Source organism: Nicotiana tomentosiformis, chromosome 4 (assembly GCF_000390325.3).
Source record: "Nicotiana tomentosiformis chromosome 4, ASM39032v3, whole genome shotgun sequence".
Taxonomy (NCBI): Eukaryota; Viridiplantae; Streptophyta; class Magnoliopsida; order Solanales; family Solanaceae; genus Nicotiana; species Nicotiana tomentosiformis.
In genome coordinates this window covers 73,228,473-73,243,460 of record NC_090815.1, presented here as the reverse complement: position 1 = coordinate 73,243,460, position 14,988 = coordinate 73,228,473, and the positions used below count along the sequence as shown (strand labels likewise).

The 14,988-nt window shown below is 38.9% G+C and overlaps 1 protein-coding gene across 2 annotated transcripts; it reads left to right on the top strand.

Annotated features, from left to right (window-relative positions):
- The first annotated feature begins 1,041 nt into the window (after positions 1-1,041).
- LOC104101517 (probable E3 ubiquitin-protein ligase RHC1A) lies at positions 1,042-4,530 on the top strand. 2 transcript variants are annotated; one of them, XM_070199857.1, is made up of 2 exons: positions 1,042-2,201; positions 4,139-4,530. In XM_070199857.1, exons 1-2 carry the CDS (start codon positions 1,237-1,239, stop codon positions 4,140-4,142), a joined length of 969 nt encoding a protein of 322 aa, XP_070055958.1. In that variant the 5' UTR covers positions 1,042-1,236; the 3' UTR covers positions 4,143-4,530. The 2 variants fall into 2 exon arrangements, with proteins under 2 accessions (XP_070055958.1, XP_070055957.1); XM_070199856.1 differs by having other exon boundaries at positions 1,043-2,224.
- Positions 4,531-14,988: the final 10,458 nt, after the last annotated feature.

Below are 14,988 nucleotides of genomic sequence, written 5' to 3'. Positions count from 1 at the left end.
CAAACAAAAAGAACCAATGGGATCATGCCACGTGTTAAAATAACAAGGCATGCCAAGTAACATTAAAAGGCCAATAAAATCGCGCCACATGTGCAAGTGACATGTTCTAGCCAATCAAATGCGGCCTTGTCATACTTCAATTTGATTGGTCGAAAAGAGTTTGTTCTTATCATAACTCTTCTCTCCCACAACTATAAATAGGGATCTTCATAACCCAGAAAAGACACCAGAAGTTATAACAAGAAGCAAGAAAGAGCTCGTGGATCAAACGCTGCAAATTCTTCCATAAGTTTCAAGCTTCAAGCAATCAAATTCAAGTTCAAAAATCAAGTTCAAGCTCAAGAACGAAGAACAAACCAATTTCAAGCTCAAGAACGAAGTACAAATCAAGTTCAAGCTCAAGAACAAAGAACAAATCAAGATTCAAGGAGTACGAGTTCAAATCAAAGTTCGTGCTAGTTGAATCCAAGATCATCATCCGTGACAACAAATATAGATTCAAGATCAAGCTCAAAGGCCCTTTAATTTATATTGAAAAAGTAGAATCAGAGGAACCATAGAGATTGTAACACTCAAATATTTGAAATAAAATACTACGATTGTTGTAATATTTTTCGGTGTCGATTATTTTTTCGACGCAAATTTATTGTCTACACCTGCTATTGTTTAGTTTCTGTCCTTACAATCCTGCTTTATCTGCTTGCATATTACCTGAAAGTTTTATTTTGAAAAAAGGTATTTTGGGAAGTACTGAAAAAATTTGATCAAATTAAAATTGATTATAAGCCGAAAAGTTATAAGTTGGGTTATCAACTTATAACTTTTGATTGATGTTAGTTTTATAAGCACTTAACTTATAAATCAAATAAGTAGATAAGCCAAAAGGTTTTAAAAAGAAATTTGCACGGTCAATATACATAAAGAATGAAACTGAATAGAATTTAGACGAGATCTCCTTCCTATTGGAATTTGTTTAAAATAAACAAAACTATTGACAAGCATAGCCGCTATAGGCTGATGCTTTTCTTCAGAAAGAAGCAGGAAAAAGAAATGAAGCCAGAATCGCTTTCTCTGCATACCGAAAGCCATCCCTTTTCCTCTAATCCCGTTCTTGTTCTCCAATGCTTTTGTTTTTCTCTTTACAAAAATCAACTTTACATATAAATCTCCTGATCTCGTTTCTGTTCATAAAATCTCAATATATTTCCCCGAAAACTAAATCTTTCACCAAACATCATGTCCTCAAGAGAAAACCCTAATAATGGGATCAGGAACTTCCAGCGTTACTGGTGTTATCAATGCCATCGCACTGTCAGAATATCGCCCGAAAACCCTTCGGAGATAGTTTGTCCTCGATGTTTCGGCCACTTCCTTTGCGACATCGAAGAGACAAACGCTAGACAAATCTTGGACTTCACTGCATTTGATCCTTCCCCAGAAGCTAGAATTCTTGAAGCTCTAACTCTCATGCTTGATCCTAATTTGTTCAACAGATCTAGCAGTGGCAATGCAGTCCCCATTTTTCGACGATCGGACGGGACAGAAACCATAGTACCACCTGATTCTATCAGGCCTACACGTGAACAACGCAGAACACGAGACTCTTGGCTAAGGCCAAGAAGACGATACTCATTTCTAAGTAATGACACGGATGAATGGACACCGGAGAGTGGAATTCTAGCACGTCCACGTTCATGGATTATTCTTCGGCCAGCCGGAGAATATTTCCCCGGTGGACCTAACCGACTACAAGAAAGAGAAAGGCGGTTAGGTCCACCTTCAGGAGTAAACGATAGAGATTACTTTACAGGTCCAGGCCTTGAAAACCTAATAGAAGAATTAACTGAAAATGATCGGCCAGGTCCAGCACCGGCACCGGAGCCAATCATCGATTCTATTCCGACGGTAGTGATTACGCCAGAACACTTAAGGGATGATTCAGAATGTCCTGTTTGTAAGGAAAGGTTCAAAATAGGCGGAGAAGCAAGAGAGTTGCCGTGCAAACATATATACCATTCCGATTGTATTGTGCCTTGGTTAAGGCTTCATAATTCTTGCCCTGTTTGTCGAAATCCGTTGCCCGCTTCTTCTGAAACTCAAATGGATACCTCGGATGATTGTCTTGAAGAAGGGATCAATAGACAGCGGCGTTGCTTCAGACTTAGACAAATTGCAGCTTCTCTTTGGCCATTTCGTTCGAGGTATCGCCCTTTGCGTAACCATGGTGAGAGTTCATACATTTAATTCAAAAGAAATTTAAGGGTATTTATGTTAACTATCTTCTACTATTATTTTTTTATCTTATACATGCTGTTGAGGAATTGAGCTGTATATGTATATGTTAAACTTTGACGGTTTTATTGTGATCCAAAACAGAATTATACGTGAACCTATAATTAATACTCACACGGTTTGAATGGGCACAGAGTTTAAGAATAAATAAAGATTTTTGGAATTTGTGCTCCGAAGCATATCAAAAAGGGTCCAGAGTATTTGTATAGTTCTAAAAGCTTATTATTAAGGGTAAAATTGAAAGTTTAAGCTAAATTATTTTCAAATTTAGAAAGAGATCATTCTTTTTTGATTATACCAAAAAAATTAATAAGTTCGTATAAACTGAAACGGAAGGAGTACTATATGGTATTTGAGGATTTCCAATCAAATTCATATTATATTCTAAAGAATGCAAAAAGAATAGGAAAATGAATAATTCTCCTTTGAGGAATGTATCACCTTTAGCAAAAAAGGAAGAAAAAAAAAAGAAGGAAAGTATCACGAGAATAGCAAAGGATGAAAATCTTTTTGATTCCCCAAGTTTATCTTAAAAATCAAATTCCTCCTCCAACAGTAAAAACGGACATTTTGCTCCTCCTATTATATGCATAGTGTATTTTACCCTTTATATTTCCTCCTCTATGCATAGAATTTTTTTATTATATTTAAATTGGTAAAACACTTAGCTAAATATCTCATTATGAATTTTATAATTAAAGCTCAATAAAATTTAACTCGAATTTTACTTTTATGAATTTGTAACAAAATTTATCGTTATTCTTTTTCATTGTTACTTTAAAATTAAGTACATATTTAAGTTTAATTTTCCTTTTATTCTTTATTACACACACACACACACATATGTGTGTATATATATATATATATATATATATATATATATATATATATATATATATATATATATATATATATATATATCTTTTTTTTTATCTATTATTTTTTATATTACTGCACTACCTTTTATTTGATTGATATTAACAAGATATTTTATTCTATTTTTTAATTATGTCCATTTCTTTAACTATTCAATTTCAAGAAATTATATATGATTGATTATAAAAAGAATTAAATTTTTTTAGAAAATTATTTACTATAGGTAAATTTATAACATAAATTAAGAAAAATATCGTGATATTAAAAAAGTAAAAATAAATCGATCAAGTGAGGATAAAATTGGCATTTTAAAAATATAATTGAGTTTCAAGAAAGCAGAATGTATACTGTTTATTGTTGGAGATGAAGTTTGATTTTTAAGATAAATTGGAGGATCAAAATGATTTCACAAATAAGAAAATGCAACGTGATTTAATAAGGCGGGAAATAAGTCAAACAAGCAAAAGAAGTAAGATGAATGAAACTGATCTTTAAATTCTTTTGCGCTTGATTAATAAAGATTAAAATTTCTGCTATAAGAGCCTGATCTGATTGAGCCGAGATTACTTAGAAGACCAGTAGGGTTTGTACAACCTTGTTCGACTTGCAGAGGTCCAATTGGATTGTTTTTATTTTTATCCTTTTAATAAAATTAGAATAATAACTCAATGATTAAAATTGTTTATTTGGTAAAAATTATCCCCAGCTTATATTTACACTAAACCGTACGAATATACCGTATTCCTTTTCTCTATCCGAACTTCCGCAGCCCAAATATAAATAATTGCTTTTATATGTTCTTTCTCCTATTATTATGACACTTTTAAATAAGAGAAGTACCCATTTAACCCCGAGAAATAATTACGACATCAGCTTTTCTTACCCTTTTAGATTCCCTTTTTATCCTTTCCGCCCTTCTTTTTTTTTAATTTTCATAATTTAAAGGAAAAATAATACTCTCTGCGAACAGATGAACCGTCGAGGCCTTCATGTCATATTCTTTAGCGTACATTCACTTGAAACAATCGAAACAGAGGTTCTACACAAGATTATTTGTTTACCTGACAGAAAAGGATGGGGCAGACGGCAGAGCGAAGGAAAAAGAATAGCAAAAAGAATAAAGAACAGAGATCCAAGAGTCTGAAAAGATGAACCAAAAATCACGGTCCCATTCCTTTGTACAATACAGAAAATTACTGTGTCTTCTGTTCATTTTTACAAATCAAGCTTCAAAGTTGGTCCAATTGGCTTGTGAACAATGTACTAAATCTATGAAGTGGGAAGCGAAAGCCGGAACTAAAGCATATAATTTCAGTTTGTTATAAATTGAGCATGAAATAAGAATTTCTATTTAGTGGTCTAGACATCTCACAAAATCAACCTTTTTACTTTGAAAAACAATAAAACTTGTTAAAATATTATTGAATTTTTTATTGGATTTGTGGTGTGAATGGAAAATGGACCGCAAAGAAAATTTAAAAAAGATTCTTCCGCGAAGGAACTTCGTCCCATATTGGAAGAGGAAAAGAAATTGTCACGACCCAAATTTCACTTCGTTTGGGTATCGTGATGGCACCTAGTTTTAGGGATTAGATAAGCCTAACACTAATTGAAACAACAACATTATCTAAATAACATCCAACATTTTGAAATACAAATCTCTTAAACTTTACAATTCCCAAAACCGATAGTACAAGTCATAAGCTCTACAGAGTGTTTGCTAGAAACTTCTAAATACAACTGTCCAGAAATAAGAATAAACAGTGCAAAACAAAAACTTGAAGGTGACTCCGAAGCCTGCGAACACAGCAGCAGGTTTACCTTGAGTCTCCACAGCAACGACCCGCATAGCTACTATCGAACAAAAACCTGGATCTGCACAAAAATGTGCAAAAGTATAGAATGAGCACACCACAGCGGTGCCCAATAAGTATCAAGACTAATCTCGGTGGAGTAGTGACGAGGAACAGTCAAGACACCCACTGGTCTAATAAACTAAACAAGTATAAGTATAAGAACATTAGAAATATGATATCTACATAAAGACTATGCAATATGGCTCACAATGCAGTAATTGCAACAAGAAAGGAAACAACATGTATCAACGGAATACCATAAAAAATGACACAGAAAAGTGAATGGAACACAACCTAATTCCGGAATCACAAATACAGCAGGGACAAGTAAGAACTCAGCAACTACAACCGCTTTTATATCAGGTTTTAGTCAACAAACTCCATGAGGTATCGAACCTCGGATAAATCACAACTCATGGGTTTCAATACCAGAACCCTAACACTTGGCATCTTGTGCTCTCATAACACCTCATAACCGCACTGACGACTCGCGTACTAATAGAGTCATTCTCACATAGAAGGTAAGTAAACAAGGGTGAGCATATATGCTCAACAATATCAAGAACACCTCTGATCCGATAAGGGTGCTTAAATACGTGTATGCTTGTGCAAGTGTCCTAACATAGTCCATATCAGCAAATAAACATAAGGAAAAAGAACGGACAACACGTAGAATATTTTTCTCACAACTTTCACAAGATAAAGCTCACGCAGGTAAGTGTACCACTACATAAATATCAATAACAAGAATGCCCCCAGGCCATCACAAATCATCACAATTCAATCCCTGACACAATCCACCTTGTCTCGCCACGTGTGCAATAGTAAAGTAAATACCTGCCTTGTCTTGCCATACGTGCATAATAATGTTCCCACCTTGTCTCACCACATGCGCAACCCACCCCTCCCCCACACACACACACACACACACACACACACACACACATATATATATATATATATATATATATATATATATATATATATCCCGTCTTGTCACGCCGCATGTGCAAATATCAATAGTAACAATAGAACGGCAGAAACCTCGTGCAACCCCAAAATAACAACCGCACGGCAGAAACCTCGTGCATCAAAATAACCACAACCGCACAGCAGAAACCTCGTGCATCACAATAATAACAACCGTACGGCAGAAACCTCGTGCAACACCACAACAAGTACAACAACAACAATGACAATAATACAAAGTACGACAAGTAAATCAACTCAAAAACTTTAAATCACAAAGAAACAGTAGAACCAATTCACAAGGAATAACCACAGTAAAGGATGGTAGGCGTAAAGAGAACAACTCAATAAGGAAAACCTAATATGTAGCAACGATCCCACAATATACATTTCAACAACAGGGAAGCTAACACGAGTCAAATAATTCCAAATAAAATAAGTTGACTAAGATATAGGATATCTAAATTCCTTTTAAGGTTGAGAAATTTCTAAGGATATTCAACAATTCAGTTGAGGATAAGCAGCGAAAAGATAATCATAACCTCAATTAATACTGAACAATTTTAGGATGAGATAATAATAATTTCAAATAAAGATAAGCAGTTATGAAATGATAGCATGACAATAAAAGAGGTAAAATCTTCAGTTAAGTCAAATAAGAGTAAAATAGGCAATAAGAGTGAATCCTGAAGAAATTAATTCAAATTAAAATATGTAGAGGTGAAACTAGTAAATAGAAACTTAATCCTATCAAGAACAACTTCCTACTCAGTGAATATAAGGACCTAAGAACCTTAAAAGACCAACTTTCCATAAATAAGTCCGAGTATGCACTCGTCACCTCGCGTACATGGACTACAATCAACATAGAAGACTCAAATCCGAAGGAGAAATCCCCCACATAAATAATTTTAATTTACCTTGCTTCCATTTGTTTTGTATATGGAGGACTTGGTTGAACCGTTCTGATTTGTTCACAAAATTAGGTCTACTTGCAGGCTCTGTTGATGTCCCCGATGAGGATGTTTTGGCTGATCCTGCTGATGCAGCAAGGATGCTTCAGGAAGCACTTACTCGAAAAGGTATCTTCAGGCCTTTTTCGAGAGCAAACACTTCTTTACGGAGTCCCCGACAGGAGGATAATCAAACAAATAGAAGACGTTCCTCCGTGGCCGGGGAGAAGAATAAGAGGGCAAAGACTGATGCCCCCGAACCATCTCCGGTGGCGATGATGACTGGTCCTCCTTCCGGGCCGGTCATAGACACTGTGATGATTGATGATGATGATAAAGAAGCTAATGATGAGGGAGCTTCTCTACATAGAAGGCGACGATCCTCATCATCTCAACAGGATGCTCGACCTATTGAGGTAGTTACACCAACTGAAGATGATGTCTCGACACTTTGGGGAGAATCTGATTTTGTAGAATATGCAAACTCCCATTTTCGTCCCCAATTGTTATAATCGGTGCTACAGGGCTGAGTACCAGATCCTTACCGTCTTTGGTTGGCAAGCATCCAACATCCATCATTGCATTTGATGCAGATGCTTCTCACTCTTCAACTCCATCAGCTTCATCTCCACCTTCACCAACATCAGCAACTGCTACATCACTTCCATCTTCATGCATTCTTCCACCAACATTTGCTACATCACCTCCATCTGTCGCCTCTGACCATGAAGAAGGTGTTCCTCTTCCACAGTCCCAAGTTCATGGGAATTTAGGGCAAAATTATGATGCCCCTTCTTAAGATCTACAAAAGAGGAGGAACATTACTCTTTGGGTCTCTACCGGATATAACTTGCTATCCCGCCGGTGGAGATTGCTAATTATCTGAAGCCTTTGGCTTTAGAAAAAGACTGGGGAAAATTTAGGCAATCTCGGGAGAGTGCTTGCTGAACAATGCCATGCACAACGCCGCATCGGTACGTTCTTTTCTTCCTTCATTACTTCTTCTACTTTTGTATGAATGTATTCTAAGTTTTACTTCTTCTTGTCTTGTAGGATAACTTTCTTGCTTTTGAGGGCCTTCAAAGGTTTATTCGTGAAAAGGAAGAACTTACTTCTGAACGGAATCAACTTTTGATGGAACGAGACCAAACTGTTCTCCGCCTATCAGAACTGGAAACCAAAGCTACTAAGGTCATTATTTTGGAGGCTCGTTTGCAGCAAAACGAGAAAGAGGTGGTAACCCTTAGACAAGAAATTGGCCCGATGAGGGTTACATTTGATGAAGCTAAGGCCAAATGGGCTGAAGTTCAGGACGCCGTTCTTGCTGCAACCGAGTGCGAGGCTACTACTGCCGAAAAAGTAACTAACTTAGAAGTAGCCTTGAACTCCAAAATCGAAGAGCTTGCTGCTGTGGGGGTGAAACACACCCATCTAGAAGAGAAGTACAAGAAAACTATCGAGCATAATAGGCCCTTTAGTTCAACTGTTCGCGATCTTTACGTCAGCCTCAAATCTGCTAGATCCGCCCACAAAAGCCTTTCTGCCAAGGTTACCTGACTCAAGGAAGATCTTAAGGGACGAGAGTCTTCCCTCGTTGTTCAAAAAACTTACGTTATGTACAGCATGAAGAGAAAGACCTTAGAGGAGGCCGAAGCTGGTATCATCAACCTTGATGCCAAAATAGCTAAGGCCTGAGAGCTTGAGTTAGCTGCTAAAAATGGACTCCCAACGCAGTCTGATGCTCCTGGTTCTTTTGTTTCCGGTTCAGAGTTTTCGAAAACTGAAGAGGGATCGGAAGGTGATGATACTGAAGACCAAACTGGGGAAAATGTCGAGCCATCGGTGGACCCACCTACTTCTCCCGGGAATGCGGACACTGCTCTTCCCCTAGTTCCGGAGGCGCTGCAGTTTAGCTTTTCTTTTCTTTTTCCCATTTTGAACTTTTATCGTTTTGGCACGTTCTTGTAAATAAAGACATATTTTTTTCTCAAGTATCATTTGAGTCTTACTTTCGTTTGAATATCCATGCAAGTCTTTAATCTTTGCATTTTCTCAAGAGTTCTGTGCACATTTTCCTGTTCGCGTTTTACTATGTGTGGTCTCGAATGTGTTTTCCTTGAAACACTCTGGTTCCGAGAATTATCCCTTTTACGTGAGGGTTTATATAAGTATTTGTGCAAGTTTACTTTTTACGTCCCTTTCATATTTGGCTTCGGGTGTATTTTTTCCCGAAGGCATGTTTGATTCCGGGCATAGATTCTTTCAGAACCAACCCTTTAGTGTGAGGGTTTTTATAAGTATTTGCACAAGTTTACTTTTTGCGTCCTTTTTTTATGTGGCTTCGGGTGTATTTTTCCCCGAAGGCATTTTTGATTCCGGGCATAGATTCTTCCGGAACCAACCCTTTAATGTGAGGATTTTTATAAGAGAGGGCCCTCTTATGTTTACGGTGCTCTTGAAGAGTACGTCTCATGTTCATTACGGCACTAACATTTGAAGTACTTGTTCAACTTTCAAATGATAAAGTTTATTTATCGTTCAGATAAGAAACAAGATAAAAACAAAAGGATTTCATTTTATTCCTTCTATTTTCAAAAAATACATAAGCATTTGCTATGCTGAAAAGAAATTGCCATTACTTGTGGCTATCTTATACAACTTATTTCTACGGGGTTGGCTGCGTAGTCCCCGGTCCCGATGATGTGTTCAGTTTCCGGATTTTTGTTCCCTGATTGATATGGCAGTCATTGTTGTCGTATCCTTTGATCATTCCCCCCAGTGTTTGAATGCAAAGAGTGCGAATTGGAATACTAGAAGTCTTGTATCTTCGAAGATTCCACTAATGAATTGCTAGATAATCCTCAACTTGGTAACAAAACTTTACTTCCCCTCAGGAATTTATCCTATCGAGCGAAGGAATATCTAACAACCCTCTAGTGGTTTGTGCTCGTGAACGGTTGGGTAACCTTTGTTCGGTAGCAAACTTAACTTCCCAGTGAAAATTTTCTATCGAACCAAAGATTATCTAACCATCCCCGAGTGTAAGCTTGCTTGTTCACCTTGCTATCAAAGGTCTTATTACTTATGTCTTCATAGTATGCTTTCTATTGTTGCCTCGTTAACCTTGCCAGAAAAACCCAATTGGGACAAAAACTGAACGAAGGGAAAAATAGTGCAGCACATACTTTCCGTTTGAATAATGTTCATCAGTAATAATATCTTTTGAGGTGTGTCACGTTCCAGTTACTAGGCAACTTGTCACCATTCTGGTTCTCCAACTCATACGAACCTTTCCCAGTGAAAGCTGAAATCTGGTAGGGACCTTCCCACGTTGGACCTAGCTTCCCTGCGTTGAGCTCCCGGGTATTTTGGGTTAATTTCCTCAGAACCAAGTCTCCTACTTTTAAATAACAGAAGTTGGCTCTCTGATTATAATATCACTCCATTCTCTGCTTTTGAGCCACCATTCTTACATGTACCAAGTCCCTGCGTTCCTCGAGTAGTTCCAAGTTGATTAATATCGCTTCGTTGTTCGATTTTTCGTCTGCCCAAAAATATCTCAAAGTGGGTTCACCTACTTCCACCGGGATCAGGGCTTCAGCACCGTACACAAGGGAATAAGGAGTTTCTCATGTACTCTATTTGGTCGTTGTTTGGTAGGCCCATAGAACTCAGGGCAATTCTTCGGGTCATTTGCCTTTTGGTGCTTCCAACATTTTCTTGAGGTTTTGAACAATTACTTTGTTTGTTGACTCTGTCTGACTGTTTGCACTTGGATGATAAGGAGAATATGTGATCCTCTTTATATTCAAATATTCGAGGAATTTTGTAACTTTTGCACCGATAAACTGTGGCCCAATATCGCATGCTATCTCTTTGGGTATTCCGAACCTGCAAATTATGTTTTCCCACAGGAAATCGACCACTTTGCGTTCTCCAATCTTCTGATAAGGACCTGCCTCTACCCATTTAGAAATATAGTCAGTCAAAATCAAAAGAAACCTTACCTTTTTGGGAGCCGGTGGCAGCGGTCCGACGATGTCTATTCCCCATTTCATGAACGGCCGTGGGGACAGAACCGAATGTAAGGGTTATGCTGGTTGATGTACTAGTGGTACATAGCATTGGCACTTATCACATTTTCTTACGAAATCTTTGGCATCTTGTTCCATGCGAGGACAGTAATATCCTGCCCGTACCAACAGTAATGGCATCTTGTTCCATGCGAGGATTTTCTATACAATTGGCCTCTCTTGAACCTATAATGTGCAGCTTTGGTTCGTAACGCCCGTGATTCTTTGGGGTCTTCGGGCAACTTCCCGTGCTCGATATAGTTGATTATTTCATTTCTCCAGTCCCAGACTAGACTTGTCGAATTTACCTCATAGTAATCATCTGTATCCATGGCTGAGCTCATCAGTTGTACTACCGCCCCGGGTTCCGATCCCTTTATTTTTGTCGATGATTCTAAGTTTGCTAATGCATCCGCTTCTGCGTTATCCTCCCTCGGGATGTGAGTAATTGACCACTCCCAGAATCATGCCAAGAGAGCCTGGACCTTTACCACGTATTGTTGCATACGTTCTTCTTTGGTATCAAAGATCCCGTAGACCTAGTTTACCACCAGTTGCGAGTCACATTTGATTTCAATGACCTCGAAATCAAGTCTCCGGGATAGTTTGAGCCATGCAATCAAATCTTCATACTCTGCTTCATTGTTAGTTGAAGGGATCGTTCTGATAGCTTGCCTTAAGGTTTCCCCCGAAGGCATGATTAAGACTATTTCGAGTCCAGACCCCTTTACGTTGGAAGCTCCGTCCGTAAATAAGGTCCAAACTCCCGATGTTGATTCTAATACCATTACTGCCTCCTTGGTTGCCAGAGGCAGTAGTCCCGGACTGAAATCGGCCACAAAGTCAGCCAAGACTTGTGACTAACTGCGGTCCTTGATTTATATTCTATGTCGAACTCACTCATTTTGATGGACCATTTGTCCAATCTGCCCAAGAGCTCGGGTTTATGGAGGATGTTCCACAAGGGGAAAGTAGTCATCACAGTTATCAGGTGGCATTGAAAGTAGGGCCTCAGCTTCCGAGCGGCGACTACGAAAGCTAAGGCCAATTTTTCCAAATATGGGTAGCGAGTTTCTATTCCCGTTAAAATTTTACTAACGAAATAAATGGGAAATTGCTTACCTTTGTCCTACCGAACTAAAACTGCACTTACCGCAACTTCTGAAATTGAAAGGTAGACTAGCAATGTTTCACCTTCTTTTGGTTTCGAGAGCAATGGAGGGCTCGATAAGTACTTCTTCAGATCCCTCAGATACTGCTGGCACTCCGATGTCCATTCGAAATTATTCTTTTTTTTTAGAAGTGTGAAGAAGCGATGACATTTTTTTCGATGACCAGGATATGAACCTTTTCAAAGATGCTAATCTTCCTGTGAGCCTTTGGACTTCCTTTACGTTTGACAATTGATCCGGGATATCCTCTATGGACTTGATTTTGTAGGGGTTTACCTCAATTCCTCTTTGTGAGACCAGAAATCTCATAAACTTACCAGAATTGACCTTGAACGCGCACTTCTCGGGATTAAGTTTCATGTTATGTTTCCTTAGGATGTCGAATGTTTCTTGCAAATGCTTAAGATGATCACCTGCATTCAAAGACTTAACAAGCATATCGTCTATATAAACTTCCATAGTCTATCATATTTTCTTTTCGAACATCTTATTTACAAGTCGTTTATAAGCGGCTCTGGTATTTTTCAACCCGAAGGGCATTACATTGTAATAATATGTACAAAAATTTATTATAAACGAAGTTTTTTCCTGATCTTCCGATTTCATCTTGATTTGGTTGTACCCGAAATAAGCATCGAGGAAACTCAACAACTCGTGCCCGGCTGTGGCATCAATCATTTGATCGATATTTGGCAGTGGGAACGAGGTTTTTGGGCATGCCTTATTAAGGTCTTTATAGTCTACATACATGCAAAATTTATTGTTATTTTTAGGAACTACTACTACATTGGCTAGCCAGTCAGGATATCTTACCTCTCGGACCGAACCAATTTTAAGCAAGCGGATTACATCTTCTTTGACGAATTTATTCCTGGCCTCGGCAATAGGGCATTTCTTCTGCCTTACCAGAGGTACGTTGGGATCCAAACTCAGCTTGTGCATGGATATTTTCGTTGGGATACCTGTCATATCCTCATGAGACCATGCAAAACAATCAGCATTAAATTTAAGGAATTTAATAAAACCAGACCTGAGCTCCGAGTGTAGTCCTCTCCCCAAATAGAATTTGCTTTCTAGGAATTCCTCAAACAATGCAACTTGCTCCAGTTCCTCCGTCGTGGACTTCATTATGTCTGTCTCTTCTAGAACTTGAAAATATCTTGGCACCTGATATTGTTCTGACGACTCTGCTTCTAGGCTAACTCCTTCTAGCTCGGGAGTAGGTTTCGGTTCCTGTAATTGCTATGCCGTGCGTTCCTTCCCTTTGCTACTGGAAACTAAGATTGCATTCATCTCCCTTGCTGCCGGTTGATCACCTCTTATCTGCTTGATTCCTTGGGGCGTTGGAAACTTCAGCAACTGGTGATATGATGAGGGTACAACTTTCATCTCGTGTAACCATGGCCTTCCCAGGATGATTTTGTATCCCATGTCACCATATACTACTTCGAAGAGAGTTGTTTTCATTACTCCTTCAGCGTTCGTGAGCAGAAAAATCTCTCCCTGGGTCATCACACTCGTAAGGTTGAATCCAGTGAGGAGCTTTGTTTTCGGAATAATGCTTCCGGTGAGGTTAGCTTGCTCCAATACTCTCTATTGTATGATATTAGCCGAACTTCCTGGATCCACTAGAACACGTTTAATCTTAAAATCTAACACATTTAAAGAAATTACCAGTGCGTCGTTGTGTGGTAACTGCAATTCGTCTGCGTCCTCCTCCGTGAAAGTGATATCGTCTTCCCTGTGTCTTTTACTATTAGTTATTGATACATTATTCTTCTTCGCTGCCGAAAAGGTGACCCCATTAATCTCATTCCTCCCGAAGATCATATTGATCGTTTGGCTTGGGGGTTCTTCTCATGCTTTCGGAAGTTTCGCATTGTCTCTGTTACGACCATAATTATTCTTAGCTCGGTCACTCAAGAATTCTCTGAGGTGACCATTCTTCAATAGTGTTTCCACCTCCTCTCGGAGGTATCAGTTGTCCCCTGTCCGGTAACCGATCGTCCCATGGTACTCGCACCATAAGTTGGGATCTCTCTTGTTGGAATCGGATCTCATAGGTCTCGGGAATAATGCCTCCTTAATGTTTCTCATGGCCGACACAAATTCCACTATACTGACGTTAAAGTTATATTTCGATAACTTAGGGTAAGAAAGATCCCAAGACCCCGACGTCTCTTTATCCTGGAGTGACCTATTGTTTCGACCACGATTGGTCCCTCTGTGAATAATGAACTTGTTTGCTGCCCGAAAGTTTCTGCCATGGCCTTCAGTCCGCTCATAGGGCAAAAACTGGCCCCTCAAAGTCTGTTTGTCCGCATCATAGTCATCCTTTGATTTTTCTTTGATCTTCTCCCATCCTTTGGCCGATGATGTGGAGCTGAGCTGGTCATCTTCGATCCTTATCTTTGACTCGTACCGGTTATGGACATCTGCCCAAGTTGTTGCTTGGAACTCAAGCAGGCTCTCCTTCAGCTTCCGGGAAGTGTCTGAGCTTCTCGGGTTCAATCCTTTGGTGAATTCTTTAGCTACCCATTCATCTGGGACGGCCGGGAGCAACATTCTTTCTTTCTGGAATCGGGTAAAGAACTCTCGCAATAATTCGGATTCTCCCTTTGCGATCCTGAATATGTCGGCCTTCTGGGATTTTACTTTTTTGGCTCCAGCATGAGCCTTGATGAAAGAATCCGCGAGCATCTCAAAGGAATCTATGGAATGCTCGGGTAATAATGAATATCATGTTAGGGCTCCCCTCGTGAGAGTTTCTCCAAATTTCTTTAGCAGCACAGACTCA